Here is a 27525-nt window from a genome sequence, read left to right on the forward strand (position 1 = left end):
TGCAATAAGATGCAGATTTCGTGACTGATAACATTCCAAAGAGAACTACATGGCTGCAGCTTAGAAAATTCTTCCCCAGACTAACCTAAATATTTGAAATCCATCATACTGCTTGGAAAACCCTCTTGCCCACCTTATGCTTATTTCTGCAAGTTTGCAAATAGAAATGTTGACTTTCGCTTTTCAAACTGGGCTCATGCTCTTTGTTTCATTTCTTTATTGCGGCTGCATTTTATTAGTGGATATCGATGCCATCACGAAGCAGAACACTGCAAACGCCATTCACGATCCTCAATTTCCTGCACCGCGGCGCTCGTTCCCGACCGTGGCTGCCTCTCGGAATAACGGGATGCGGCCACAAAGCACACCCTGTCCCCAGAGGTGCGCCCGCCGCCCGGCCAGGTCACTGCCCGGGCAGCGGCGACGCCGTCGGGGCGACGAGGCGCGCCCACGCGGGACCCGCCTCTCCTCGGGCTCCTTCCCGCTGCGGCTCTGGGAACCGGAGGAGACTGAGGAGAGACGGCGTGTCTGTGGGGGGCGGGATCCTCGTGCGGTCACACCAACGACACAGCTGCAGCCGGAGCCCACCGCGAACACGTCCTGCGGAGGCGAACCAGGGCCGCAGGAATGTTACCGCGGGGGCCTGGTAGCGAAGACCCCTCCGCCTTCCGTCTCCGCCCCTCGGGGTCGGCTGGGCTCCGCGCCCCGCGCCGTGGGTCCTACCACCGGGACCGCGCATTCTTCCCCTCCCCCCTCCTGCAGGAGGGCCCCCTCCCCAGCGCGGCCGGCCGCTGCCCCACGCAGGCGCGCGCCAGGCCCCTCCCTTCCCCCTGCGCCGGCGGGGCCCGGGCGGGGGCGGGGCGACCCTCAGAGAAGGCGTGGCCTCCGGCCCGGACGCGCGCACGCGCTCTCGCACCTTACGGCTACGTGTCGGGCCACGTGATGACCACCCCTCAAGTCCCCCGTGAAGCAACAGGACGTTAAAAAAAAAAGAAGAGAAAAAAAATTGTTTTAAAGAAATTTCTTTGGTGGAGCGAGGAGAGGTTTTTAAAAAAAAACTGTAGTAGCGGGAGGAGCGCATGCGGCCGGGCGGCGAGCGCAGCCCCGGCGCTCGGCGGCGCGTCCTGCCGGGAGTCCCCGCCGCCTAACGCCACGGCCGCCCGCGCCCGCCGGCCCGGCCCGCGGACCCCGCCCCGCCGCCCGCCGCCCGGCGCCCCCCGCGGCCCCGCCCCCCGCTCGCGTCCGTCCGGGGCGGCGACCCCGGCGCGGCCACAGCGCCCACCCCGCGGGCGGGAGGCGGCGCGGCGGCGGCGGCGGCGGCGGGGGGCGGGGGCGGGGGGCGGAGCGTGCCGCCGGCCCCGCTAACGGCCGCCCTGCGCGGCCCCGCCCGCCGCCCGCCCCCGGCCCTCCCCGCGCCGCCGCCCCTCCCCCCGCCGCCGCCGCTGGCAGCGCCGCCTGAACTGAGGCGAACTCCGCCGCCAAGTGAGTGAGGAGGAGGAGGCGGCGGCAGGAGGAGGAGGAAGAGGAGGAGCGGAGTCAGAGCGCGGCGGCGGCGGCGGCAGCGGCACAGGCGGCCGCGGCGGGGACCAGCCCAGAGAGACCCCGAGCCCGCGGCGCAGGCGGCGGCGGCGGAGCGGGCGCGACCAGCCGAGCGAGCGGCGGCGGCGGCGGCCCGGCTCTCCCTCGTCCGGCGCCGAGCGGCCCGCGGAGACCCGCCTCCCCGCCGGCCTCGGGAGGGACGCGCACCGGCGGCGAGCCCGCGGCGGAAAGTGCCTGCGGGGGCGGGGAGGGCGCGCGGTCCGGCCGCCCGGCGCGGGAGCGGAGCGGAGCGGGACGCCGAGTCCCGAGCGGCCGGCGGCCGGGGCTCCCCGCCCCTCCCTGCTCTCCGGCGGCGGCGCGGGCGGAGCGAGCGGCGGAGCCTGGAATATGGTCGGGGAAATGGAAACGAAGGAGAAGCCGAAGCCCACCCCAGATTACCTGATGCAGCTCATGAACGACAAGAAGCTCATGAGCAGCCTGCCCAACTTCTGCGGGATCTTCAACCACCTCGAGCGGCTGCTGGACGAAGGTGAGCCGCCCGAGCGCGTGGGGCGGGCGAGGTCGCGGCCGGCGGGCCCGGCGGCCCGGGCGGGGCCCCGCGGGAGGCGGCGCCGGGGCCGGGCGCGCGGGCGGGCGCGCGGGCCGCCCCCGGCCGGGACCCGGACCCGGACCGGACCCCGCGCCGCCGGGGGAGCGCTGGCCCGGCCGCGGGGACGATCCGCCCGCCCGCGCCCCCGGGCGCCTGAAGGACACCGGCGCGGGCCGCTGGAGGGCTCCCCCGGGGAGCGCGGGGACCCCAGCGCGGGGACCCCGCGGGCTGGCGCTTCGTCGGAGTTTCTCCTGCACGGCAGTGCTCGAGGGGCGCCGCGCGGGGCTCGTGCCTCGGAGGCGCCCACGGAGGGCGGCGTGAGCCGGGCGAGCCCGGGTGACAGCCGAGGGCACTTGTGTCCTTTTGTTCGGGGGAGCGGGGCCGTGCGGGAGCCGCGCTCCCCGGGGGGCGGGGGCAGGAAATACCGCGAGGCCGGCGCGCGGCCGACTTTCGGGAACTTCGCGGAGGGCGCTGCGGGCGCCGCCGCCCCGCTGGCTGCACGGGAGCCGGCGTCGGAGGCGGCCGGGCCGGGGCCGGCTCGGGGACCCCGCCGTTCGCGGAGCGCGGACCGGAGTCGCCTCTGTAGCGCGGATTTGCGCGGGTCCTGGGGAGGTCGGGCCGGCGAGTCCACCCCGAAGCCGAGGAGGAAGGGGTGTCCCCGGGCGCGTCGGGAGGGCCGGACAGCCCCGCGCCCCGCGCCCGAGGGAACAATGGCTCGGGGTTCCCAGGGGTGCCCAGGCTCCTGCGCCAGGGCCGGGGAGAGGAACCCGACGCTTAGAGAGTTGGAATGTCACTACAGAACAAAAGGCCGGAAATGTTTTTGTGATTTAACAACAACAACAAAAAGGTTACTGAAGAATCCCAGGAGCTTTTGTTGTCAGGAAAGTCACACGAACAGACTTAAAAGTACAGAGAGCAGGTACCCCGAGCCCTCGTCGCTTCCGTGGGCGCAGCCTGCAGCAGCGACCATATTGCGACGGCTTTTCCCGGGTCGGAGCCGCGCTCTGCTCCTTTCCAGCTGCTCCCGAGAAAACTTGAGCTGTCCCTTTAAGGGGGTTCTGCTTTTCCTATTTACGTTGGCATTTGAAAGATTGTGGAGGCAGAAAACTTTCTGGAATGTCAAAAAAAAAAAAAAAAAAAAAAAAGGCTGGAACTCTAAAATCGAGTATTTCCAAATGTGAGCGCTAAGGGGCGCCAGTTATTGTTTTTTAAACAGGAGAAATGTTTGGAGCAAAATGTGTAACGCACTCAATCTGACCTATATTAAATTTAGTTGAAACTTAAGTCGCAGCAGATCATTTCATGTGTCATTTTGTGTTTATGTATGTATTTACAAACGTTAAAAGACACTTCCTTTAAAATTGGAACAATTATATCACAGTTCAAAAATAATATGCTATTATTTTTTACTTGGCATATTTTGAGGTTGGAGTTTGAGTAGTATTAGTAAAAATTCTTGTTAAGATTTCTTTGTTTTTTTGTTTTTTGTTTTCCCTTTTCTTTTTAAGAACAGTTGTTTAGAAGAAATCCTTTATAGACGTTAAAAAGAAAATAGGCCATGATGATATTTAGGATTAAAGTTAAATTGCATCTTTGAATTAAAATCTTGAATTCAATCAAACGGCGTAAGAGATTATTTTTTTAAAGTTTGGAAATATTTTTACCTTATGTGTATTTAAAAAATAAATAATTTGAGTTTCTCTGATTAGTTCTAAAATACTCTCTTGCGCTGTTATGTTGATCTAAAATTTCTAAATGATAATTTGGGGGTTGGTTCTCTGTTAAAACTTTCCAATCTTTGGCTTTGATAATTTTAATCTTCTGAATCTAGAATTCCAATTATGTCATTATCTCTAACAAATGTTTGTTCATTTCTCTGTGGTTGGAAATAGTAACTATTTGAGTTTTAAATGCTGGGCAACTAGTTGAGGGTGATACATTCTAAATAGTATTTTTTTTTGTTTCATTTGTTTTTAATGTGGTTTACTCTATTAGTCTTAGTCTATCCTGTTTTGGCCTTTTCAACTCCCCAGCATGAAGATTGCTTCTGTATAGTAGCTAGGATCTTTAAAATGGACAGCATAAAATGAGTAGGAAGTTTATTTTTTTTATCAGTACAAACATGCAGGAAAAGGGGCTTATTTCTTAGTGTGGGATAAGCTGCTTCCTGTAATTGTTAGCCTTATTATAAACTTAATTTGACTGAAGAAAAATATTGGTTTCTGAAGTGCATCATTTTTTTTTCCGTGCTGTATTATTTAATTCTGCAATTTGGCAAGTTGTGCTTTTACCCCTTTGTGGTCAGTCATTGTCCAAAACAAATTAATCATGACTTCTGTTTGTGGTTAGGAATTACATTTTCCTTTGTCCATAGGATTGGCTGAAAAACTTCTCAAATTTAGATAAAACTGTAAATTTTGCTGTAGTGGTTATTCTAATCAAGTTAAGACACTATAGTTGCTGTAGTATTTTTTGATAACTAGGAATTTTGAGTATTTTGTATTTTTGAAATTCTTTTAAAAACTATTTCCCCAAAGTAAGCTTTTAAAATCGTTGCTTGTCAGTTTGAGATTTTTTATTTGGCTAGTTACAAATTTGAGATTTAGTGTTCTAGGTTTTTGTTTGTTTGTTTGTTTGTTTGTTTGTTTTTTAATTGATTACCACCTGGATACTTTAGGTAAGTATTTTAATTCTATGCCAGGTTAACCTTTAGCCTACATTTGACCATGGACTGTCTTTTGGGGGAGGTGTGGAGGGTTTGTCAGACTTTCCTCCCAAGTATCTTCAATATGGTTGCTTTTAAAACTTGTGAGTACATTCTAAGTTGTAACAGTCATATAAAGGATGTAATTTCAGTTGATAATTCCAGTATTTAAGAATCTCTCAATGAAGATAGAGGTGATTGCAGATAAAATCTAGGTCTTAAATCTTAAACTGCTCTCTCTCTAGGGAGTTTTCAGCTGAACTTTGGGAGCATCCATGGGAAAGAGTAGTTGTAAGTTGTTATTTTAAACCTTTGTCATAAAAAAGAAACTTAAGCAACAACAATCCTTGAATGAAAATTCTGTTGTTATAAACGATTACAATTTAGAATTGAGAAGAATTTTATTGAAAAGTAAAATAAATTTGACTTAAAAATTTGGTACAGGGGAAAATTCCATATATGGGAAATATAGGGATTTTAAAATCAGATTTTTAGTTTTTATTTTATAGGCAGAGAGGAGGTTAAAACTGCTGATAATGAAAATCAACAAATGCATAGTATGGTTTATAAGGAAGGCCAGCCTAAATCTTTTTATTGTGAATATCTGAAAAATTAGCGTCACTTAGAAAAAGTGAGCAAATACGTTAGATTAGATTCTGCCATTACTGGTTTGAAAAATGCATTTTTATTTTCTCATGGTCTTTTTTGGAGAGCAGGTAGCATAATATATTTTCTTTTTTACCTCAACTTACTCTGTTCTTTCTTTAAAAATGGGGGGGGGGGCAAATATATTTATTTATTTATTTTTTATCCTCACCCGAGGACATTTTTTCATTTTTTGTTCAGATGGGGGGGGGGGCATCGACATGAAAGGGACACATCAAGTTGTTGCCACCCGCACAACCCAACCAGGGCCGGGGACAAACTGCAACCGAGGTACGTGCCCTTAGCGGGAACCGAGCCCGGGTCTGTCTGGACCTCAGGCCGACGCTCTAACCGCTGAGCCAAACCGGCCAGGGCAAGGGGCAAATATATTTTAAATTAAAACCTACTTTGCTAGTTAACATTTTTCCATGTTGGTGTTTATTTCCCCTTATTATGCATTTACTGTTGAGTGTATCAAACCCTCAGTTTTCTAACACTTTTTTTTTTTTGAGGATCTTGCTTGTCTACAAAAGCTTTAGTTTAAAAATTAAGTGGTTATTTGTTAGTACTGAGAGGTCTCCCACTATATACATTTATTACAATTTTGAGGTTTTCTTTCCACAGTGATTATTGACAGTAATCACTATCTGTGACAAACAGATTTTACTTAAGTTAAAGCAGTTAATTTTTTTTTTTAATTAATCTTTAGGACAAAAGATTTTGCTTTTGTACACAGCCCTTTGAGTTAGTAGTAATAAGAAAGAAGCCAATATTTATAATCAGTTGTTTTTTCCATTACCCTTTTCTCTCCTCACCCAGGAGATGTCACCAACTGTAAGATAATAATGGAAATAATTTGTATCATAGGTCGTTTATTCAACATTTATTCTGTGTTTTTGAAGCTTAATTTCCCCTCAAGCAGAATGTGTATTCAAATACTGTGAGGCAGAAGGTGACTCCTTTTTCTTAACTTTATCCAGTTTACATGTTTTGTAGTAAAAGGTATACTCCCAAGGATATAATGTAATTAAGTTAACAGAAATAGGTCTCTTTGCTAATAGCATTTGCTAGTATGTGTGGTATAAGCACCTTTTCTTAAATGGCTTTGGGAATATCAGTGAAAACAAGTAAACTTGACTTTTTAAATATTTTGTGCACATATTTCTGTTATTAGCCTCCTCACTAAGTCACTGTCCTGAAGCTGATGGAAGTGCATAATTTTCCATAAGAACAAATGGTTTTGGTTTGCTTTTTAAGGGAAATAGATTGCTGCAGCAGAAGCCAGTGTAAGGACCCACCTCCCCCTGCTTTGCCTTCGCCTTCACTTACAGGCATGACTCAGATACTCCTGTTTTGAGGCCGGTATACTTAGATATGTAAGGTTTTTGTTTTGCTTTGTATTTTGACTTTTGTTTTTTGTTTTAGAGAATTATACCAGTTTGATCATAGGGGCAGCTTTTAATCATCCTACTGGAATGAAAACTACATTTACTTGAAAAGTTCCATGTAGTTGATATAATTTGTTTGATTTATGGTGTACTGATAAGTAAAACTTAACTTTCACTGTTGGAGCTGGACAATGCTATGGCATTGTTAGTTTTATTTGTTGATAACTTAAAAAACAGTCCACTGAGCAACTTTCTGTTGTTGGTATGCCAACTATTGTGAAGATATCCAAGGATCTATTTTAGGGCCAACAGATGGGGGTAGTGCGTGGGCCCATGTCAAGAAGTTATCATTGGAATTGTGTATCAATTTTTTATTTATATGATTGATAGGACTTAATTATTTTCTTGGACCTCTCTTTTTTGGACTTTAAGACAGTTCATTGTGAATTTTAAGTGCAATAAGTTATTTTTTCCTAACGAGAACTTTTAGGGAATGCTTATACCTCTTTTAAAAATTGACATTTCAGTTTTTGGGGCCCAAAATAGCTACATTGTTTGATATACGAGTATGATTTTTACAACTTTATTTTTATTTATCTGACAGCAAAAATAGCATCAAACTTGTCAGCGTGAGTACAGTTTGTTAGTTTTATGAAATTTGACAGTGAGGTTAAAAAAAATGTTAGTACTTTTCCTCTCACCTTCTAAGTTCTAGCTTGGCTAATAAACTAAGAGACATAACCAGGAGATAATCAGATTTTTAATTCATGTGCACAGGGAAGTCACAGAAGCATGCCAATTCTAAAGACAGGGAGGCAACTCTAGGATACATGTGGACACTGGGAGACATATTAGACAAAGGAGAACGGGGAAGATGGGGTCTTAGATTTCAGAAGTGAGAGTGGGCGATTTACAGCTAGTTGAGGCCGCGCACACCTGGTGGGAGCATCCTTGCTAGACAGCCCAGAAACCATAGGACAAGGGGGTTATCTAGCCAAGAGGCAGGGCCTCTGTTTACCACACTTCATCAAGAAAGAAGGGAGGGCAAAGGTTGTTTCCCAGTCTGTTTCTTTTTTTTTATCCTCACCCGAGGACGTTTTTTTCCCATATTTTGTTCAGATAGAGTGGGAGGGAGGGAGGGAGGGAGGGAAGGAGGGAGAGAGAGAGAGAGAGAGAAAATCATCCATGTGAAAGGGACACATTGAGTGGTTGCCACCCTCATGACCCAACCAGGGCCGGGGACAAACTGCAACTGAGGTACGTGCCCTTAGCGGGAACCAAACCCCCGGGTCTCTTTGGACCTCAGGCCAACACTCTAACCGCTGAGCCAAACCGGCCAGCCCAGTCTATTGTTTCTTAATAACCAGCTTAAAATCGATATCCCCAAAGGCAGCTGCAGGGTGACAAAACTTTGGTTCCCTTCAGCTGTAAATATAACCCAAGTCTGTGTTGGGTGTTACTCTCTATGTAGTTATCATGCTTAACATTGTAATATTCTCTCTGTCTGTCTACCCCATTAAAATTAGTTTCTTGAGGGTTCCCATCTCAGCCTGGCATACGTACACTATCATATGTTTGTTGAGTTAATAAATAGATCGACACTTTATATTCTTTTTTTATTTCTAGTTTCTCTAAAATATGGGATTAAGCAGATTGTATAACAATTGGTGATGGTTTGGGGCAATTAGAAAAAGTACTTTGTTTCCCTTAGAAATGATAATTTTTAGAAACTTTACAATGTTATTTGCAGTACTTGACCTCAAGGAACTTAATCTTAATTTTACTTTACTACCATTGGTGTGAGTGAGAATTAGAAAGATAAAATCTCTTATGCAGTTGTTTCTAGTCAGTCCTTATACAAAGTATATCATTCCGTAAGCAGAGGAAAACTCTTAGTGCTCGTCTCAGTTCTTGAAAGTTTTGGCATTTATGGAATTATATAGGTAAGCCTTTTCCTTAGACAGTTGCCTACAAATGTCAGCGTTCAACTGATGCGTAGCTCTTGTACTCTGCGCAAAGCACAGTAAGTAGGCAAGATGCCTGTCCCTGAGCGCTGCTTTGATGTGTTCAGGATAAAACAGGACCGTCTGATGGTTTTAGTTAGAAGAAAGCTGAGTATAAACTTATGTGGTGATTACAGTAATTTAACATAAATAGCAATTTTTTTAAAGCACAGGTGTTTCAAGCTAATTTGAAACAGTGCCATTACTTAGAAAATAAATTGAGATTTTCAGTTAACTGAAACTTAACCCTTTTAAAAGGAGTCTGGTTGTTTTTTTTTTTTGCTTTAGTCTTAACAGTGTTGTAAAAGAAATGTCATGAGTTTTTAACAGTATAGCTTGTCCTAGATAAGTGATTTGTGCAGAATTCTTGTAATTAACGACTTAATATTTTCACCATTTCTTCATTTTCCTGAAGCACAAATTCTAGTTTGAAAATTGAGACATCTTAATAACAAAATAAAATTTTGTTTATGTTTGTAATTTTGCCTCATGTATTGATTCTTACCTATATATTTTATTAAACTAAATTTTGAGGCTGGTGAATTGAATCAGTTTTCCGTAACATTTCTATTAGGTTATTTACGAAAGCAGAATTTGTCAGTTTGGATGCTTTTCAAGGGATTGAAGTGTCAGAAAAACAACAGGATACACAAGTAGGCCCATGTTCTATGGCCTTGGTAATGAGGAAGGGGGTGTGTGAGCGTGTACGTGTGAGCAGGCATACATTGTGCAATGGGAAATGTGCAGTGGGTGTGCATTCAAGTTGGCTGTGGAGTGTTTGGGAATGGGTGCTGGGCATGGTGAAGTTCCACAACAAGGTGGGTTTGGGGAGTTAGGAATTATCTGCACGGCCCCAGGGGTGAAATGATTCTATTTCAACAGTGGAAAGGAAAATGGGTCTTACATAAACACCTTGTTTTTGGCTTTAGTGCAGGATAAGTTGTAAGGGCATGAACCCTGGTCAGTTACAAATTATTGAGGGAACCCTTAGCTTTTGAATTAACTTAACAGATTTGAATTTATAGGAAAATTAAATAACAAAAATATGTAATGTACATATTATATTAAGGAAAGGGAAGTAGGAAAATGCATGGTAAAAAGCAACCAGGCTTTTAAAAATTTGAAACCTTTTTCATTACCTCTTAAAGTCATAATATTTTATGGTGTCTGGAAAGTGTTTTATAAAGAGTATATGAAGGAATGTATATATAAAAAACAAAAAGAAGTAGAAAAGATGACTTTTTAAAGTATAAAGAAAATTAAAGTATCATCCGAAAATCATGTAATTTCATAGCTGCCCGGGACCTGAGAGCCTGGGGGTGCTAGTCTCATTTCGCAGGTGGGGAGACCCAGGTCTGAGGCTGTGACTGGCCCATTCTCAAGGCAGGGCAGAGTCAGAGCTGGAGCCGGGTCCTCAGCCCTGCCTTCTGTTCTGGTTGTGAATGTGCTGCCGCTCTAGGGAAACTGGAGGGAAGAACCCAGAGGAGTTCCACATGGAAAAACTTCTGTGGCCTCAGGTTGTGAACATGAAGAAAAAGAAAATGGTTTTTTTTTCTTTTCTTTTCTTTTGTTGTTGTTAATCCTTACCTGAGGATCTTTTTTTCATTGAAGTTTAGATAGAATGGAAGGGAGAGGGAGAGAGAGAAACACAGATATCCGTTGCCTCCTGCACAACCCCCACCAGGGCCAGGGGTGGAACCTGCAACCCAGGTACATGCCCTTGACCTGAAATGAACCTGTGACTCTCTTGTTTGAAGGCCAATGCTTTAACCGTTGAGCCAAACTGGCCAGGACAAATGGGGGTTTTCTCCATTTTATGATATGTAGGACTTGAACAAGTGCTGGTCAAATTCTTGGATTAGAATGTGTCTGTGTATGTTTTTAATGGTAAATCTTCATGATAGTTAAGAGGCCAAAAGTGAGAAAGTAAAGTCATTTTTTGGAGATTTCAACTCATTCACTTAACAGTTCTTAGAAATCAAAGGATAGATAGAGCCTTAGTTATTTAAATAATATGTATTTAGTGTTGCTGCTGTTATTACTATGATAACTATTCAAGTAACTATGCAAGGGGAAACAACATTCTGACTGTAAAATTTAATGGAGAGGTTTAACATTAATTGCTAGGTGATTCAGTCAGGAATATATGTATACATGCATCAGTTTAGATTAGTGTAGGGTAACAATAGCCCAGTGATTTATCAGGTAGCAACTCTGAAGAGTTACAGCTAGGAGGTGGGTGATGCATGGACTGCTTCTTTCAAGTATGTTAAAAACAACTATAGAGTACAGTTCTTTGCATGCTGTATTATAGCCATTGTAGTCCTCTGATAGAATTGATGCTACATGATGGCAGGTGAATACATTTTTTAAGAAGATATAAAAATTTCAAATCAAGGCTAAATGCATACTCTGAAATAAACTAATCCTCTACTATTGCCATTGCTACCACCATTATTGCAGTTATGCTCCCATTGTGATGACAGGTATTCAGGTGTCAATTCTGTATGTGTGTGTATACATGTGTACACGCGTGAGCCAGCATAAAGATGAAAATTTGTGTTTCTGTTCACATGTTGCACAGTGGTAAGAGTTTTTTTAACTAGTAGACCTGAGATCTAATCATTTTGGACAAGATATCTAACCTCTGTAACTGCCCTGCTAACCTCAAATCAAAGTACTCTGAGGTGCAGAGTATTTATTATATGCAAAAGAGTTTCTCACTGGAAGGTAGCATCACCTAATTTCTGTCAACATTTTTAGGTTATTTTGATAGGATTGACAATCAGATAAACAAAGTGATTTGTAGAGAATAAGAGAAGAAAAGGAGAAAGGTAATTTATCCATATGTGCAGGAGAATCACTCACTACAGGCATTCTGATAGTTCAGAAGTCACTTTGAGCTGAAGTTTCTAGTAAGAATTTTCTGAGAAGTGGAACCTGAGTTGGTATTAATATTTGATAGGACTTCATGAGGGGATGGGAGGGGGGAGGATGTTCTAGGAGAAGGGTAAGTGCAGTGGTGTCGAACAGCAGTGATGGGAAATTGGAAGACTTTCAGGAAGTGTATCTAGATTAAGTTATTTGGAATGGCAAATGCATGTGGAGAAGTAGAAATAAAGAGTAGAGTCAGAAGACTAGATTTGAGCTATACTGTAATGGGCCTTGAGTGCCAGGATGAATAGTTTACATTTTATTCTGAGTTTTGGAAGGAACCACTGAAGGCTTGGATTATATCAGGGTGTCATCATGGCTTGGGGGGTAAACTAAAAAGAGTGTATAGAATAGCCCTGGCCAGGTGGCTCAGTTGATTGGAGCATCTTCCTGTACATTGAAAGGTCTTGGGTTCACTTCCCAGTCATGGCACATACCCAGGTTTCATATTCAATCCCTGGTCAGGGCGAGTGAGGGAGGCAACCAATCAATGTTTCACTCTCAACATTGATGTTTCTCTCTCCCTCTCCCTTACTTTCTTTCTAAAATCAATAAAAAGCATGTCCTTGGGTGAGGATTTTAAAAAATGTAAAAAATAATAAATCTTAAAAATAAAGAATATAGAATATATGGTTTTAGGGAAGTAGAAATTGGGTGCAGTGTGAAGAGTTAAGATAAAATGTTATTTAATAAAATATTTATATTTTGAGCTTTCTGTATTTTAGGTTTAAATGCTTTACAGTTTTTTAATGTGTTTTAAGTAAAAATATACATACCGTATTTATTTAAAAAAATTTTTTTCTTTATTGATTTTATGGAGAGAGGGAGAAAGATAGAAACATTGATGAGTGAGAACATCAATTGGCCACCTGCATTCCCCCCCCCCCCCCCAACTTGGGTATGTGCCCTTACTGGGAATCAAACCAGCAACCTCTTGGTGCGTGGGTTGAAGCTCAACCACTGAGCCACACCAGCTGGGCTACATTATTTTTTACTCACAAGTTACTGTATTCATCCTGCAGTATTGAGAACATATGGGGCTCATTTGTTTAGCTGTCAGCTTAATTTTTGATCACTGAAATTTGAACATTCATTTCTCTGAATTAAAGAGAATTGAAGGAACTCTTGGTTTGGGGGAATTTTAGGAATTTTAAATTAGTTTGACTTGGTGGAAATTTTGTCCCAATCTCACTTATCTGTTGTGAAATCTGTATGTTATAAAGTACTATGTAGATTTTCTGAGAACTTTATACTACACTTACCCATTTTACTTTAATTATATTTACTTTTTAAGTTGATTGTTTTAAGTAAATTAGAAATATCTTGACATTTCATCTCTAAATGTTTATATATCTTGAAAGACTAACATTTTCCTACATAATGACATCACAGAACAAAATGGGTAAATCCAACACATGGTGTAATAACCAGTCCATATTCAGATTTAATCTCATTGTCCCTAAAATATAACTGGCTTGTCCAAACCAGAATCTGCCCGAGGACTACTCATTTAATCTGATTGTTATGGCTTTAAGTCTTTTAAATCTAGAGCCATCTCTTTTTTCAACTATACTGATACAACTTCCTTGTCATTGGGCTTGTTTCTTTATGCCCTATGTATCTACTACTTTGGAAGTTAGGTGTAAAGGAATTAATAGGTTCAGGTATCACATCATAGGTGATTCACTGTCAAGTCATGCGTTCTTTAAAGGGTAAAGCTATTTTTCACCAGCAGGGAATGTATTGTTATTCTAAAGAAATTTCCTAATGGAAAAGCCAGATAGATGCTTATTCTTATTAACTATTGGTTCTCAAAGTAAAGTGTTGGTTTGCTAGCTTTCTCAAATGGTGGTGACTAATGAATTTTTTCTTTCATTTTCATGATGATCATTATAGGGGCTCATAGATTTTCATAGACGTACTATATTTATGTCAACTACAATTACTATTCTTGATGTTCACATTGTCAGAACTTTGGCCAGCAGTAATCTAACCGGCTCCTGTGTCTTTTAAAATCTTTACTTTGTGGAACAGCTTGATGTCTGTCCCAAGCTCATTTGTACCTTCCCTGCCCCATAGCTAGAATTGGCCATTTCTCCAGGTTCTTTTTGTTAGAGATGGGAGCATAGGCACTGAACACGTTCCTTGCTGCGGGGAAGCTTTCTCTCAGGCCATTTTCTATGGACAGAACTATACAGTATTGATTTAAAAAGTCATGAGTTCATGTTTGTATTTTCAATTCAATATTAACATTACAATTTATTTTATAATTTTATTTTTTCTGCCAACACTATAATATGACTTCTGATAGTGACAGTTATTACTTAATTTACTTTACCATACAATATAAAGAAAATAATTTCAAAATAATTTTAACAACAATAAAACTACTGAATATGTTTAAACTTAAAATACCATTTAGACATATTACAACTTACAGATACAGCCAGTGACTTCTTGTTCTTCTAATTTGGTGACACTTTCCTTTTTGACCTTGTGATGTTGTCACTGACTGGCTGAGTTCTTTTGTTAAGTTGTTCTGACTGCTTTTACTCCAGGTCCAGCAGAAATTAGAGGGAATGGTACATATATTTTAAAAGCAGGACTTAGTGAGTATGTGTGTTTTATGGAGATACGATCCATAAAGTTAGCTAACTTATAAGGAGAAGTTTGTTTAGACTAGTGCTTTGCATCTTAAGCATGAAGTAGAAAAAGAAGAGAAGTGAATTTTTCTGAAGGATATTGGTAAAAAATTAAGTATGGCTGTTGAAGCTTTTAAAATCCTATGAATGAAGTAAGAGAAAATCTCTTAAGTAGAAATTGATAAAATCTCTATTGAAAAGTTTTTGTCCTTAAGAACTTTTAATAGTAAGGAAGTTATATTCCAGCAGATGGAGATATTAGTACACAAAAGACAGTGTTTAGTGATTAAAATGTGTTGAGAAATAACCCTTTTGCGAGAATAGGAATTTTTTCTCCTTTAAACTATAAGGAGAAGTGTTGATTAGGAATATGACTAATAACTCTTATTGAATTTAGTATTGAGGGTGGCATATAAATCAGTTGTGATATTTCTTTAAAGAACTTATCTTTTTAAAAGACCATGTGTTAGTATGTTGACTGTAAAATATTACTGGTTTAGGACATCAGATTGATTACAGCATTTTCCTGAAATTCTCCTTTCTGTCTTTACAGCTTAGTTTGGAGGGTTTTGTTTGTTTTGGCAGGTATTATTGTCTTTGGAATTCTAAAATTTTTAACCAGATGATTGTTTTCTGTTTAATAATACAGGTTAGAAAATAATGTGTGCCATAGTTTACTATCATATGTTATTTGAAGAATAACCTCTTTGGGGGATTATAGTTTTATTGTAGTAATAAAAAAATTATCAGCAGTAAAAAGGTTATCTTATCTCACTTTATTATAGTTTATAGCATTCCTTGTCAGTTGTTTTAGTTAGGTAAATATTACATACTGTGATTTGAAATATTCCTTAACAAACATTGAAGATTGCTTATTTAAGTTCCTTCTTAGTTAGGATTTGGAAGTATGTGTTTTTGCCAATAATGTTTACATTATATTTTTCTAGTTGTTGAGATTTTAAAAATTTGCCAAGTTAGTTGTTGATGCCCCCTTCCTTCAATTACTTGGAATTGAACTCAGGCATGGGAGAAGAACATATGTCTCCTCTTTGTTTATATGTAGAGGACTGGGCAGACCAGGGGTGAAGAGATTCTGTGAGTCCCTTTGTGGAGCTGTGTGCTCCCTCTCCCCCATACACACATACACTGTTCTTTTTCTTTTTCTCTTTGTTTGATTATTACTAAAATGTAGAGAATTGGAGATGCAAAGATTTCCAGTTCCCCTATGGCAATAGCTTGATTTGTGGCCTCTGAATTCTGGAAAAGGTGGTGAAGGTAGAGGGGACTTTGAACCTTAATGTGAATTACTTTTTTTTTCCCTTCAGGGAATGGGTAATTTTGTGTATACATTTTTATTTTTAATCCTCACCCGAGGACACCTTTCCATTTTTTGTTCAGATAGAGTGGGAAGGGGGGGGGGGGGCATCGACATGAAAGGGACACATCGAGTGGCTGCCACCCACACGACCAACCAGGGCCGGGGACAAACTGCAACTGAAGTACATGCCCTTAGCGGGAACTGAACCCGGGTCTCTCTGGACCGCAGGCTGATACTCTAACCGCTGAGCCAAACCGGCCAGGGCTCGTGTATACATTTTTAAGATTGTTTCTTAAAAGTCTTTTCAGAGTTTGTAAGAAGTTTAAATTCCTTCTAGTAATTATTAAAAATGTTGTAATAAAGAGCTACACACATTTATCTTATTGTTATCATAAGTATTCTTCATGGAAAAACCCTAAAATGTATTAATCAAACATGAAAATCACCCATAATTCAGTGATGGTCACTCTTAACCTTTTTTTTTTTTTTTTTTTAATCCTCACCCGAGGATATTTTTCCATTTTTTGTTCAGATAGAGTGGGAGGGAGAGAGAGAGAGAGAGAGAAACATCGACGTGAAGGGACACATCGAGTGGCTGCCACCCGCACGACCAACCAGGGCCGGGGACAAACTGCAACCGAAGTACGTGCCCTTCGCGGGAACCAAACCCGGGTCTCTCCAGACCGCAGGCCGACGCTCTAACCGCTGAGCCAAACTGGCCAGGGCCTTTTTTTTTTTTTTGCGTTAATCCTCACAGGATATTTCTTTGGTTTTTAGAGAGAGTGGGAGGGACAGTGGGGAGGGAGAAACATTGATGTGAGAGGCACATCAGTGGTTGCCTGGCGCATTCACCTTGACCAGGGCCAGGGATCAAACCTGCAACCCAGGTTTGTGCCCATGACTGAAATCCAACCAGAGGCCACCGTGCACCGGCCGGCACTCTGACCACTGGGTCACACCTGCCAGGGCCACTCTTAACATTTCGATGGAGTTTTTCTGTCTTCTATTTGCAGATATAACAAAATTCGTATTCTTTTATACTATCTGTGTGTATTTTAAAAAATGCATTATGAGCATTTCTCTCAGCCATTTCATATTATTTGATAATATATATTTATCATAACATAGTTCATCTTATAGAGTTATGATTTACTTAACTGTTTTCTATTAGATGTATCACTTTGCTTTTAGGAAGCTTGTGTGATATAAAATAGTTTCAGAAGTTTATTACTTAATGTTTACAAAGCCTTAAGTTACCAAGTACTGTAACTAGGCCCCCTGAATACCAGGCTCTCTTATTTTTGCAATGCAACAATTGGAAATGAGCATTCTCTGCTGCATTCCAATGGTGATTATTATGACACATGTAATTTTTGAGTAATGTCAGTTGCATATTTCACATTAGTTTTTAATGACTTAACATACTTACTTGAAATTTTTTATTCTATTTACAAATGTTTACATGCTATGTGTAAGGTGTTACTGTATAAGGAATGCAACAGAGCTTCACATTCATTTCCTACCTTCAATTTGAGTAGTAGAGTAAATAGTACAAAACGAAAAGTAGTATAAGTTAATATAAACATACCAAGAGAGGGCTGAAGACCCGTGCTAGAGGTCACTTTTAGGCTGGAGACGTGATGGAATGTTTCAGAAAAGGTTAAATTTCACCTGGCTCTTGAGAGTAGTAGATAGGATTGAAGTGGAGAAAAGGTAAGGAAGTAGACTCAGGGAACAGTAGTATCCTTGAATGTGAGAACATTTCAAGTAGGAGAAAGAAAGTGATTCTCTGCTGTAGAAAGCTTTAAATGCCTGGCTGCCTTACTGATAATGGGAGATTCATTTATATCTTTGTTCGTATTTTCCCCTTTTATCTGCCTCCCTGTTTCTGTGTAACATATATATAAATGTGATAGATTGTTATGCTTACTGCACATTGTCAAATTATCTTTTTCTTGACCTTCCAACCCCCCCCTGTATTTTACCTAATTTATATTTTAACTGTTTCCAAAAAAAAAATCAGTGTATGCTTACGTTGTCTTTCTATTCTGTTTCACTATTACATTTGTATTAACTCAACTATTTATTATGATGCCAATTATTTTAGTTATTTTCTGTATGTGTATGTTGGTGATGTGTTGGGTTCAGGTGCATAAAAGAAGAGGTACATCTGAATCAGTGAATGTGTGAGTTGCTGTATTATCTTGGTTCATGGGTATGGCATGGGTTTAGCCCTGTGCCTGCCTTTCATCATCCTCTCTTTTTGCTTTTCCTGTAATGGCTTGAAAGACTATAATTTTAGGTTGGACGGGAGAGATTGAAGATTGGCTAATATAAGGCTGAGTTAGGGATGTGTTTGCAAAGTGTGTTCTATGCAGTATTGGTCCCCTGAGGTGGTTTGAGAACAGAAGGGTTCTATATAGTCAGAGTGCTGCAATCACCTTTTGTGAAATCAACATGTGTTGACAGCTTAAATATCCAGGATCTGCAGTAAAGAAAGCTAACTTGGTTTAACTGAACTTTTTCTGAAATAACTTGGTAAAAAGGAATGCCTTTTTTCTTTGCTTTTTGGAGCTAGGGGTCTAAGGATACATTATGGGAAAATCAGAGGATTATGAAGAGCTGTGGTTCCTAGGGGAAGGAGGGTTTAAATAATAATTGTTTGGGAATCAACTTATTTTTTAATGAGAATGCTGGTTCAAGTCAGATCAAAGTACCCTTTGAATAAAGTAGTTAAATTTCATTTAGTTTGGGATTATTTCAAATTTCATCTGAAAGGAAACAGGAAAAAATGCCCTGTTATATAACAGTTGAGGCAAATGGTTTCAATAGTAAATTTTGTTTAATTCAACGTATTTGTTATTTAAATAAAAATTTGAACTTGCTGTTTTAAAAAATATAATTCTCTAAATGAAAAAAATATTAATATAGAACCACAGCAACTTAGACATCAAATTGAAACGAAATTTTAAAAAGTCATGCACAGAAAAATTTGTTCGTGTTCTAACATGCCTGGCTTAAGCCTACATTTTTAAAACGTTGGAACTGTAAGGTGAAGAGGAATTGTTCAATTTTGAAAAGAGAACTATTTACATTTGTTAGATTGCAGTAGTTTACAGCTGTTAATTGACATGGAAGACCCAAAGGATTTTTATAAAACAATTTTTTGTCCTCGTTCAAAGAAAAAATCTGTGATTTTGAGATTTTACATCTGGAATGTATCTTAGAGATCACTGTTCCACCCTTTCATAGTATATGTAAGTGCAGTTTATTTACAAAGGGTATGAAGAAGTTTTATATATTAGAAACAGCTGGTTTCAGGAATGATAGCTCATTTGGCTCTTATGACAGAAATATATCTGCATGTACAGAAATATATCTGCATATACTATTAACCAGTCAGAGGATCTCTGGGCCTGATCCCCTCCATGGAGAATTGTTGTAACTGATAATTTGTGTGATGTGGCTACCTTTTTATCTGAGTTTTCTTAATTGTTTAAATTTTATTTCATTGCTTGAAATAAATATCTAGCCAGGGTATTTTTAACTTTTCTTGTAAATAAGAAAAAATTAAGTACTTGATGCACAGAGTGATACTGTCATTACACTGATAAGAGTCAGAGACCAAATGCTCTCTCAGGTTCATGATACTTACTCTCCATTAGGCTTTTTCCAGCAGGCTGAGTTTAGGTCTAGGAACAGTTTAGTGTATATTCACGTAAGAACTTTTACTGTCCATATTTTACACAACAAATATTTTAAAATCATTTGTTAACATAAGCTCTCTCTTTCCCCCACTTTCTTGTAGATCTAGGTCACTTGTCCTTGAATAATGTGATGAAAGATTAAGAGAAAGATAAGGGAAAGTGAGAAAACCACTTGTTTGGATCCTCATTGGTAGACCAGCATGTGTTTGTGTTGATGTTCTGTAACAGGTTGTAGTTTCATAGGCTAGTGTAGGCTTACCTAAATTTTGAAGGGTAATAAATTTAGGAGAGATGCTTCTAAAAAATGTTTGGCTGTTGTTTTATAAATCTTGAATAAAAGGAAATAAGAAAAGGAGCAGATAAATGGATAAAATGGATCCTGTAAGAGAATGATAGTCATTTAAGAAAGGTGAAAGTAAAGTCTGAGTTAGAAAATCCTAGGTTTGTTTGTAGGTTTTAGGAAAATTTATTTTACACAGTGGTAAGGGATGCAAGTGTCTTATTTTCTACATTTAATTATTAATTCAAGGACTAAAACCTTTGATTTTCTTAGAGAAATATATTAACTGAACATGTTAGGATATACCACAACAATACTTTTATTTTATTACGTGATAACTGCAGATGTATCTCAAGTTGTCAAAATTTGAATACTGAGCTTTCAGTTACTTCATTTATGGAGTTTAAAGGTAGATGTTTGGAGCCTGGAAGGGGTAAAGAGCAGTATCAGAGCATGTAGTGATGATGGAGAGGGCTCTCAGAGTGGGGGTCTTCGATTTTGGGAATCAAGAGTCTCTTTGATAATATTATCTATTGAATACCAAGTACATATATCCTGACAGTATAAATCGGAACTAGAAAACTGGCATAAATATGAACCAGAAAAGGCATATATCTTAAAAATTTTAAACGTTACTTATAAAGAGAGAGAGATTATGTACATAGACATATTTATATAATGAAGCAACTGAAATGGAAGTTTCATGAAATAATATTTGTATACCTATGATGTAATCTAGTATTTTCTTGTTCTATTCCATTTTAAAAAATGCTGGTTATGAATAACATAGATTTAATGAGTTGTGACCTCTGTAGTTTTAACAAAACTGATGCTGATTTCTGCTATAATTTAGGTTTCAACAAGCATTTAAAAAAAAAAAGCACTTTGCTAGGTGCTAGAATACAAAGATGAACAGGTTTAGTTTGGAATCATGCACTGGTTTGGAGAGAAATAAGATCAACTGCTGTGCAGTGCTTCAACTGCTGTGACAGGCACATGCAAATTAAAATGGAAGGGACTACATCATTTCCAAGCAGGAAGTTGAAAATTTCTTCTAGGTTCACATATTATGTAATCTGATAATTCCTCTGATCACAGACTTTATTTAATGTGAAATTTAATTCTCTGTTTTTCACCCTGTAAACTCTAAAATGAATACAATCAAGTTTATTTAAAAATAGGAGATTTCTGAATTTTTGGCACACAGGCCAAGTTTGTAGAAGTAAATGTTGTAGAGAAAGCTTTCAATAAATCTAAAAGGAGTAATACTGTTCCTCAGTGTGTCATGGTGACTAACTTTAATACCATTTATTTGGGAAATATTTATTTTCTTGTTTTTTCCTCTGAAGCTTATATTGTGACTTATTAAGAAGGTGAAGTCAGGAAGAAGTGTTATGTAAATATGAACATATCTTGTAATTACTGACCTTTTACCATTGATTGTTCACCCAGACAGTGAAAGATAAGCTGGAAAACAAACCATGGACTTTTAAATAATAGAATAAAAGATGGATACTTAATTATCCAACACTTAGAACTTACATTGTTGTCTTATTGAAATTTGGAAATATTCTTAATATTGACCTCTTTTACGTTGTGGTTAGTTCATTCACAATAACAATGAATACAAAAATTAAGAGTTTGGTGTCATTTTCTCCATAAAACTTAAAGCATGTATTTCTATAGAATTTAGTTTCTCTGGTTACACAATTGTTACAGGTTTTCCTGTGAGTGATAGGCTACTCCATCAGGTTGAGGAGGCTAATGTCTGAGTGGATGTGGTGGTTGCCCTAGAATGATTTTGCCGTTAGCAGTGAAAAATGTTTTCCTTATAGTTCTTGTGCAGCAGGCCATGGAGTAAAGCACATTTTTATAATAAAGGTGATGAATTTAATCGCAAACTGGCAGCCAAATGGAAATTGCAGACCTTGATACTGGGAGAAAATTGCCTATAAAGCAACTCTTGAGAGAGCAGGCTTTAAATTTATCCACCCATTTCGACATTGAGGAGAAGAACATAGGAATCGCAGGGTATTTTGCTTGGCCTGCTTAGTTCAGATGAATGACACTTGAGTGTTCTATTTAATAACTAGAGAGAGTTGGTTTCAAGTTGCTTATGCTTTGTATATAAAGTCTTTAGCACACACATTTTTGTATTTTATTAAATATCTAAAATATTGCTTCCTTTTTATATTTGAGCACATGATATTCCTTGAAGAATTGACATCCATCTAATACATTTATGGTGATAGGCTGTGTAATCATGCTTCTGGCATTTATGTCATGGACTGCAATCATAAAGGGTGCAGAATATTCAGGGTTTATAAGTAACAGTCATTTGATAGAAGATCTGTCATAAACCACCAGTCTTGACTGTGTTACATTGTATTTAAACAATTTATAAAATTTAGACACCGAATGGTAGCATTTCTATTATGGGAAATCTGGACTTTGTTAATTTCTACTCTAAATGACTAATGCTTGTCACTCCCAGGAATAACATAACTGTTGATCAAATATGCAGTATTTAGAGTATTTAACTCTGAATCTTGGTATAGTGTAGCATGTATTTGGGGGGGCACACATACTTGTTAACAGATACCTATATTCAAGTTGAGTATTATTTGTGACTATTGAAAGTGAGACCTATCTGAGGATGGTAAATGTTTAAAATGTCAAAGTGCTACTGTAAAATATAAAAATAATATTTCTTAGTATACTTATTGAAGGGAAATAAAGATTACTTATAGGAGGTTATTAGGTTTTGCTTGGACACACAACCCTGATGTGATAGACTATATTTTCTGGACTGTATGGTACATTATATGAAAAGAGTATAGCTGTGCTAAATCTGTGTTCTTAAGTATAGAATTATAGAAGCATTTAGTTTTATTTTTAAATTTTTTTTTAATGTTTTGGTTTTTATTGATTTTTTTGTTTTTTAATTCTCACCCAAGGACATTTTTTCATTTTTGTTCAGATAGAGCAGGAAAGAGAGAGAGAGAGAAACATCGATGTGAAAGGTACACATAGAGTGGCTGCCACCCGCACGACCCAACCAGGGCCGGGGACAAACTGCAACCGAGATATGTGCCCTTAGCGGGAACCGAACCCGGGTCTCTCTGGACTGCAGACCGACGCTCTAACTGCTGAGCCAAACCAGCCAGGGCTTAGAAGCATTTAGTTTTAAAGTAAATGTGGCAATTGTATATTCAATGGTTGAGAAAACAAGAATAGAAGGAACAAAAATGTTTAAAAAATTCTCTGTATGAAATTTCAGAAAATTTATTGAGGTTGTGCATGAGATTGCAGGTATGAAAACCAAGAAGAAATAGGAGTAAGGATTATTTTTTGTGTGTGTTAAAATATGTACCAGTAATTGTATTTTTGTCATTAAAGATAGTTTCATTTAAAGTACTTTAAATGCTAGATTGATTCTATTATAGCCATAGGAGAAGTAAGCTTGGCATATAATGTTGAAGATAAATTAGAATGTTTATCAACCTCTGAAATTTGCAAAGTTTAAATTAAGTCAACTTCTATTCCCTTATCAGTAATTAGTTGCTTAGTCATTTGGTTTATTTGGCTTACGTAAACTGTTGCAAGTTTAGCATTCACAGATAGAGGCCAAAGGTAAATGTTCTTTATGTTAAGACTTTGTGAGAGAAATAAAGTATACTTATATTTTAGCTCTGATGGTCATCATTCAGTAAATCAAAATGTTGAAAGCTTTAATTTCAATTTCAGGAAAAAAAATTTGTATGTGTTTTTACATATAAGATGAAGCTAGAATAAGGTATATGGAATGTGTATAAATTATGCATAGGTAATATACAAACTTAGTATGTTTTAATAGTATACTTAGTACAACAAATATGTATTATGTATATTACATATTAATGTATACTATATAGAAATGGTGCAAGTGTGTTTGTGTACACGTGTGTGTATGTATGTATATAATACTTCATTAAAACTTTACTACTTTTCTGTAGCAGGCTGAGTATAGTTGTTTATAAGCTAACACTAAATTCAGTTCCCATAGAAGCTGCTAGTGGTTTACTTTTTTAAAAAGGGCATTTTGTTTTTTTGTTTTGTTTTTAGTGATATGCTTAAATTCACATCTAAATCTGTTACTGTGATGAAGATAGCCCTAGTTTAGTTCAAAATTGTTTATGCCAGAGTCTGAAACACCTGAAATATCTAAGATTCTGAGTTGTTCTGGAGGGATTTCAGAATCATGTGTTCGAACAGTCACCTCACCAGATTAACTTAAGCTCACGGATTGGCAGAACGGAGCGGAGTAAAGGGAGCAGCGCTCACAGTAGTGTTGCCTCTGAAGGGGACAGTATAGATGTGACCCTTCTCTGTATCTTTGTGTGCATAACTGTTTTATGGTATTGAGCTGTAGTTATGCAGATATACATTATAAGCCAGAATGTTCCCTTCAACTTTGCTTCCCCCAAGTTATTCATTTGAGGTTAAAATAATTTTGAACTCCAGTAAAGTGGTTAAACCAAAACAGGTCAGATCCCGGAGCAGAAAGTTCTTACCTTTTTAAAAGAATGTGTTGTGGGAGAAGTGCTGTAGAGAATATTTGCTTCAAGTATTTAAGGGTCATTTTCAATAAGCTGAATGTACTATGGGGTTTATGTTTGAGTCATTTGTAAAGTTTTCTTTTTGAGGAGGTACTTAGTAAAAATGAGTTGGAAAAATTAAGCTGTATCTTTGTTACAAGTACCTCCACTTTGTTATTAATGGTGAATTTATATGTGAGAAGTCATTTGCAAACAGTATTTGGTTATTTGGTAGGTACCCTTTATAAGTGTCTTTTATGCCTATAGATTCTAGGAAAAAAGTATTTAACAGATTTTAGGTAACTGATACTCATCAGATCAGCAGATAATTATCTTTCAGACCTAATTGTCAGAGTACAGCGTTTCCAGAGTATATCATTTTACGTCATAGTCATCATGTGTATGTATCAGATACACACACACACACACACACACACACACACACTTTTTTTTTCTTCTTCCCATTATCTTATTTAATCTTGGCAGCAATTCTGTGAGCTGGAAGCAAATCCATTTTCTTGATGAAGAAATGGAGGCAGACGGAGACATTACAAGTTTTGTTTTTGTTCACAAATTGTATTTCAGCACTTTGTTTCTCTAATCCTCATCACAGATCAACCATGTAGTCAGCTGTTTTGTAAATTTCTTTAAAATATGTAAAATTTTACCTAACATGAAGTTATAGTTTAGGTTAGTTCTGGGCAAAAGGCAAAGGGGAGTTAGTTTCTGTCTCTTTTTTTTTTTATCCTCACCCGAGGACATTTTTCCATTTTTTGTCCAGACAGAGTGGGAGGGAGAGAGAGAAACATTGACGTGAAAGGGACACATTGAGTGTCTGCCACCCGCATGACCCAACCAGGGCCGGGACAAACTGCAACCAAGGTCCATAGTGGAACCAAACTCCTCCCCCCCTCCCCCCAGTCTCTCTGGCCCCCAGGCAGACCGGCCAGGGCTAGTTTTTCTCTTATCTTGAGTTGTCCTCTCTTATATGCACATCACATTACATTATCTTTATAGCTTTAAGGAAAGCGGTGGTCTGTTGATTATAAATAGCTTGTTTGACTTTAAAGTGTCAACAGACCACCGCCTTCCTTAACTTTCAAGTGTCATAAGAGAGAAGACATACTCATTATGCAGGAAGTATATTATGTTTCTTTCAGAGCTTGTTCATGTAATACTGACCACCTCAAAGCGGAATCACTTTTTGGTAAGTCTTTATTCTGATGTGCCTCTTACTGAAGGTTACTTACTACTGGTGCCCTAGGTGGCTGTGAATTAGCCTGGTTTTGAGAGATGTTATGGCCTTTTACACTTCTCTGCTTAAAAAAAGTGTAACTCTGGCCAAAGGTTTGGCTCACATCGGCCTGTGGTCCAGAGGGGCCCTGGTTCGGTTCCCGCTAAGGGCATGTGCTTTGGTTGCGGTTTGTCTCCAGCCCTGGTTGGGTCGTGCGGGAGGCAGCCACTCAATGTGTCCCTTTCGCGTTGATGTTTCTCCCTCCCACTCTACCTGACCAAAAAATGGAAAAATGTCCTTGTGTGAGGATTTAAAAAAAAAAAAGTGTACTGCAGGGTTCTAATTTATAGCTTGTTCTTGTGTTGCCTATGAAATTATCCAACTAAAGATGCTTTACTTAGTCTTCCTAGTAATGTTTGGTTTTAAACCACTATTAAGGAGAGATTCAACTCAAATGACTGGATTTCACTCGTTTTCCAGTGTGATGGTGGTAGAGTACTTATACTGTTTGAAATACAGTTATTTTTTAGATTTTGGTTTAAATCAGTAATATTCTGTTTGTCCCTCTCAGTTCAGGCCTTGGTGAAGACAGAACTTTGCTCTTAGAAATCCTGTTCATTATGAACTTTGTTCTGGGGAAAAAATGTATTGATTTCAAGGAACATATACCTAATTTGAATGGTAACGTGCATATCTTTAAATCTTAGTGTGGCTATTCTAAAATACACACTGTTCATTGGCCTTTTTTCTTTGAGTAAATGGAGGAAGTACTTTGAGCAAGAAAAACAGAACCATTTGCCTGGATAATCATAGGCATTGCTAAATATATCAATCCAGCACAGAGATGGGAGTAGGAATCCAAAAAGTAAAGTTTGGGAAAAAATTCTTGAGAGGGCCCAGAAGCCTATACTTTATTTTAAACCTTTTTTCATGTGTCAGATCCATGAATATAATCACTGTCATCAGAGTGATAAATACACATCCATGGTTTTTCTACTTTTAGTCTCCTTTCTTTCATAATGATTAAAGCGAGAGCTTATGTATCTAGAATCCAGTTTTCCCTAGCTTGGTCTTTCCTGCCTTAGAACATCAGTGGAATCATAAAACTCTGGTGTTTATTCTCTTTAAAAAATGCCTTGTGTTGTTTTCAGGTCCAGGTATTTGTATCCCAGGATACTCCGCCTCATCTATCAATCCCTCTAGCCCTCTAGTCCATTTACATAGAAACTAGTTCCTCCTTCTAGAGGAATTGTTATGACAGAGACCATGTTGCTTACTAGCTTGTCCTAGGCACTTAGCATAGTGCCTCATACCACAGAAAGATACAGTGTACTCATCAGTAATAACAACTGTTATGTGCCAAACAGTGTATAAATATTTGTAACTTGTTGAAATAATTTTTTTTCTATTAGACTCAGAAGTGTAGGTCTAGAGTTATCTTAGATGTCCTTACAGATGAGAGTAAACAAAGACCATATAAAACTTAAGTGACTTATTGAAGGATGCACAGCATGTTCCTGGTAGATAGATGTTAAATGAGAATCTCATCTGACTTTTAATTCTAGGTTTAGTTTGGATTATACGATTCTTTCTTTTCTTTTTACTTTTCCCTCTTTTTCTGTTTATCCATATCTTTTCTACCCTCTCCCCTGTCTTTTTTTCACTTCTCTGTCTTTTACTGTCTGCTATCCCTGCTTTTCTCACTATTAAGACCACTTTCTCCAGCAGCGACCAAGTCTAGTTTGGGAGGCGGCAGTAATGCTGACGAGGCAGTGTGGGATGGGTAAAAGAAGACAACTTTTGGCGTCAGACCTACCCTTGGATCCTGACTCACGAGTTAAGTGATCTTTGGTAAAGTGCTTAATCCCCAAATCTCAGTGTCCTAACTATAAAATGGAGATGAGAATAGTACTTATCTGTAAGGAAATCCATTTAATCAGACTACGGTAATAAAGTGCTAGCCTT

At 39.6% G+C, this 27525-nt stretch overlaps 1 protein-coding gene across 5 annotated transcripts in view; it reads left to right on the forward strand.

Annotated features, from left to right (window-relative positions):
* The first annotated feature begins 1540 nt into the window (after positions 1 to 1540).
* QKI (QKI, KH domain containing RNA binding) overlaps positions 1541 to 27525 on the forward strand; it is a 138778-nt gene continuing 112793 nt past the window's right edge. For 3 of the 5 annotated variants that reach the window (XM_036249455.1, XM_036249456.1, XM_036249457.1), the window contains exon 1: positions 1890 to 2068. In XM_036249455.1, the coding sequence (XP_036105348.1) occupies positions 1927 to 2068 (142 nt within the window). In that variant the 5' untranslated portion in view covers positions 1890 to 1926. Of the gene's footprint in view, positions 2069 to 27525 lie in introns of all 5 variants that reach the window. The other 2 variants (XM_036249458.1, XM_036249459.1) reach the window with 2 other exon arrangements.

This window comes from Molossus molossus, unplaced genomic scaffold (assembly GCF_014108415.1).
Source record: "Molossus molossus isolate mMolMol1 unplaced genomic scaffold, mMolMol1.p scaffold_m16_p_8, whole genome shotgun sequence".
Lineage (NCBI taxonomy): Eukaryota > Metazoa > Chordata > Mammalia > Chiroptera > Molossidae > Molossus > Molossus molossus.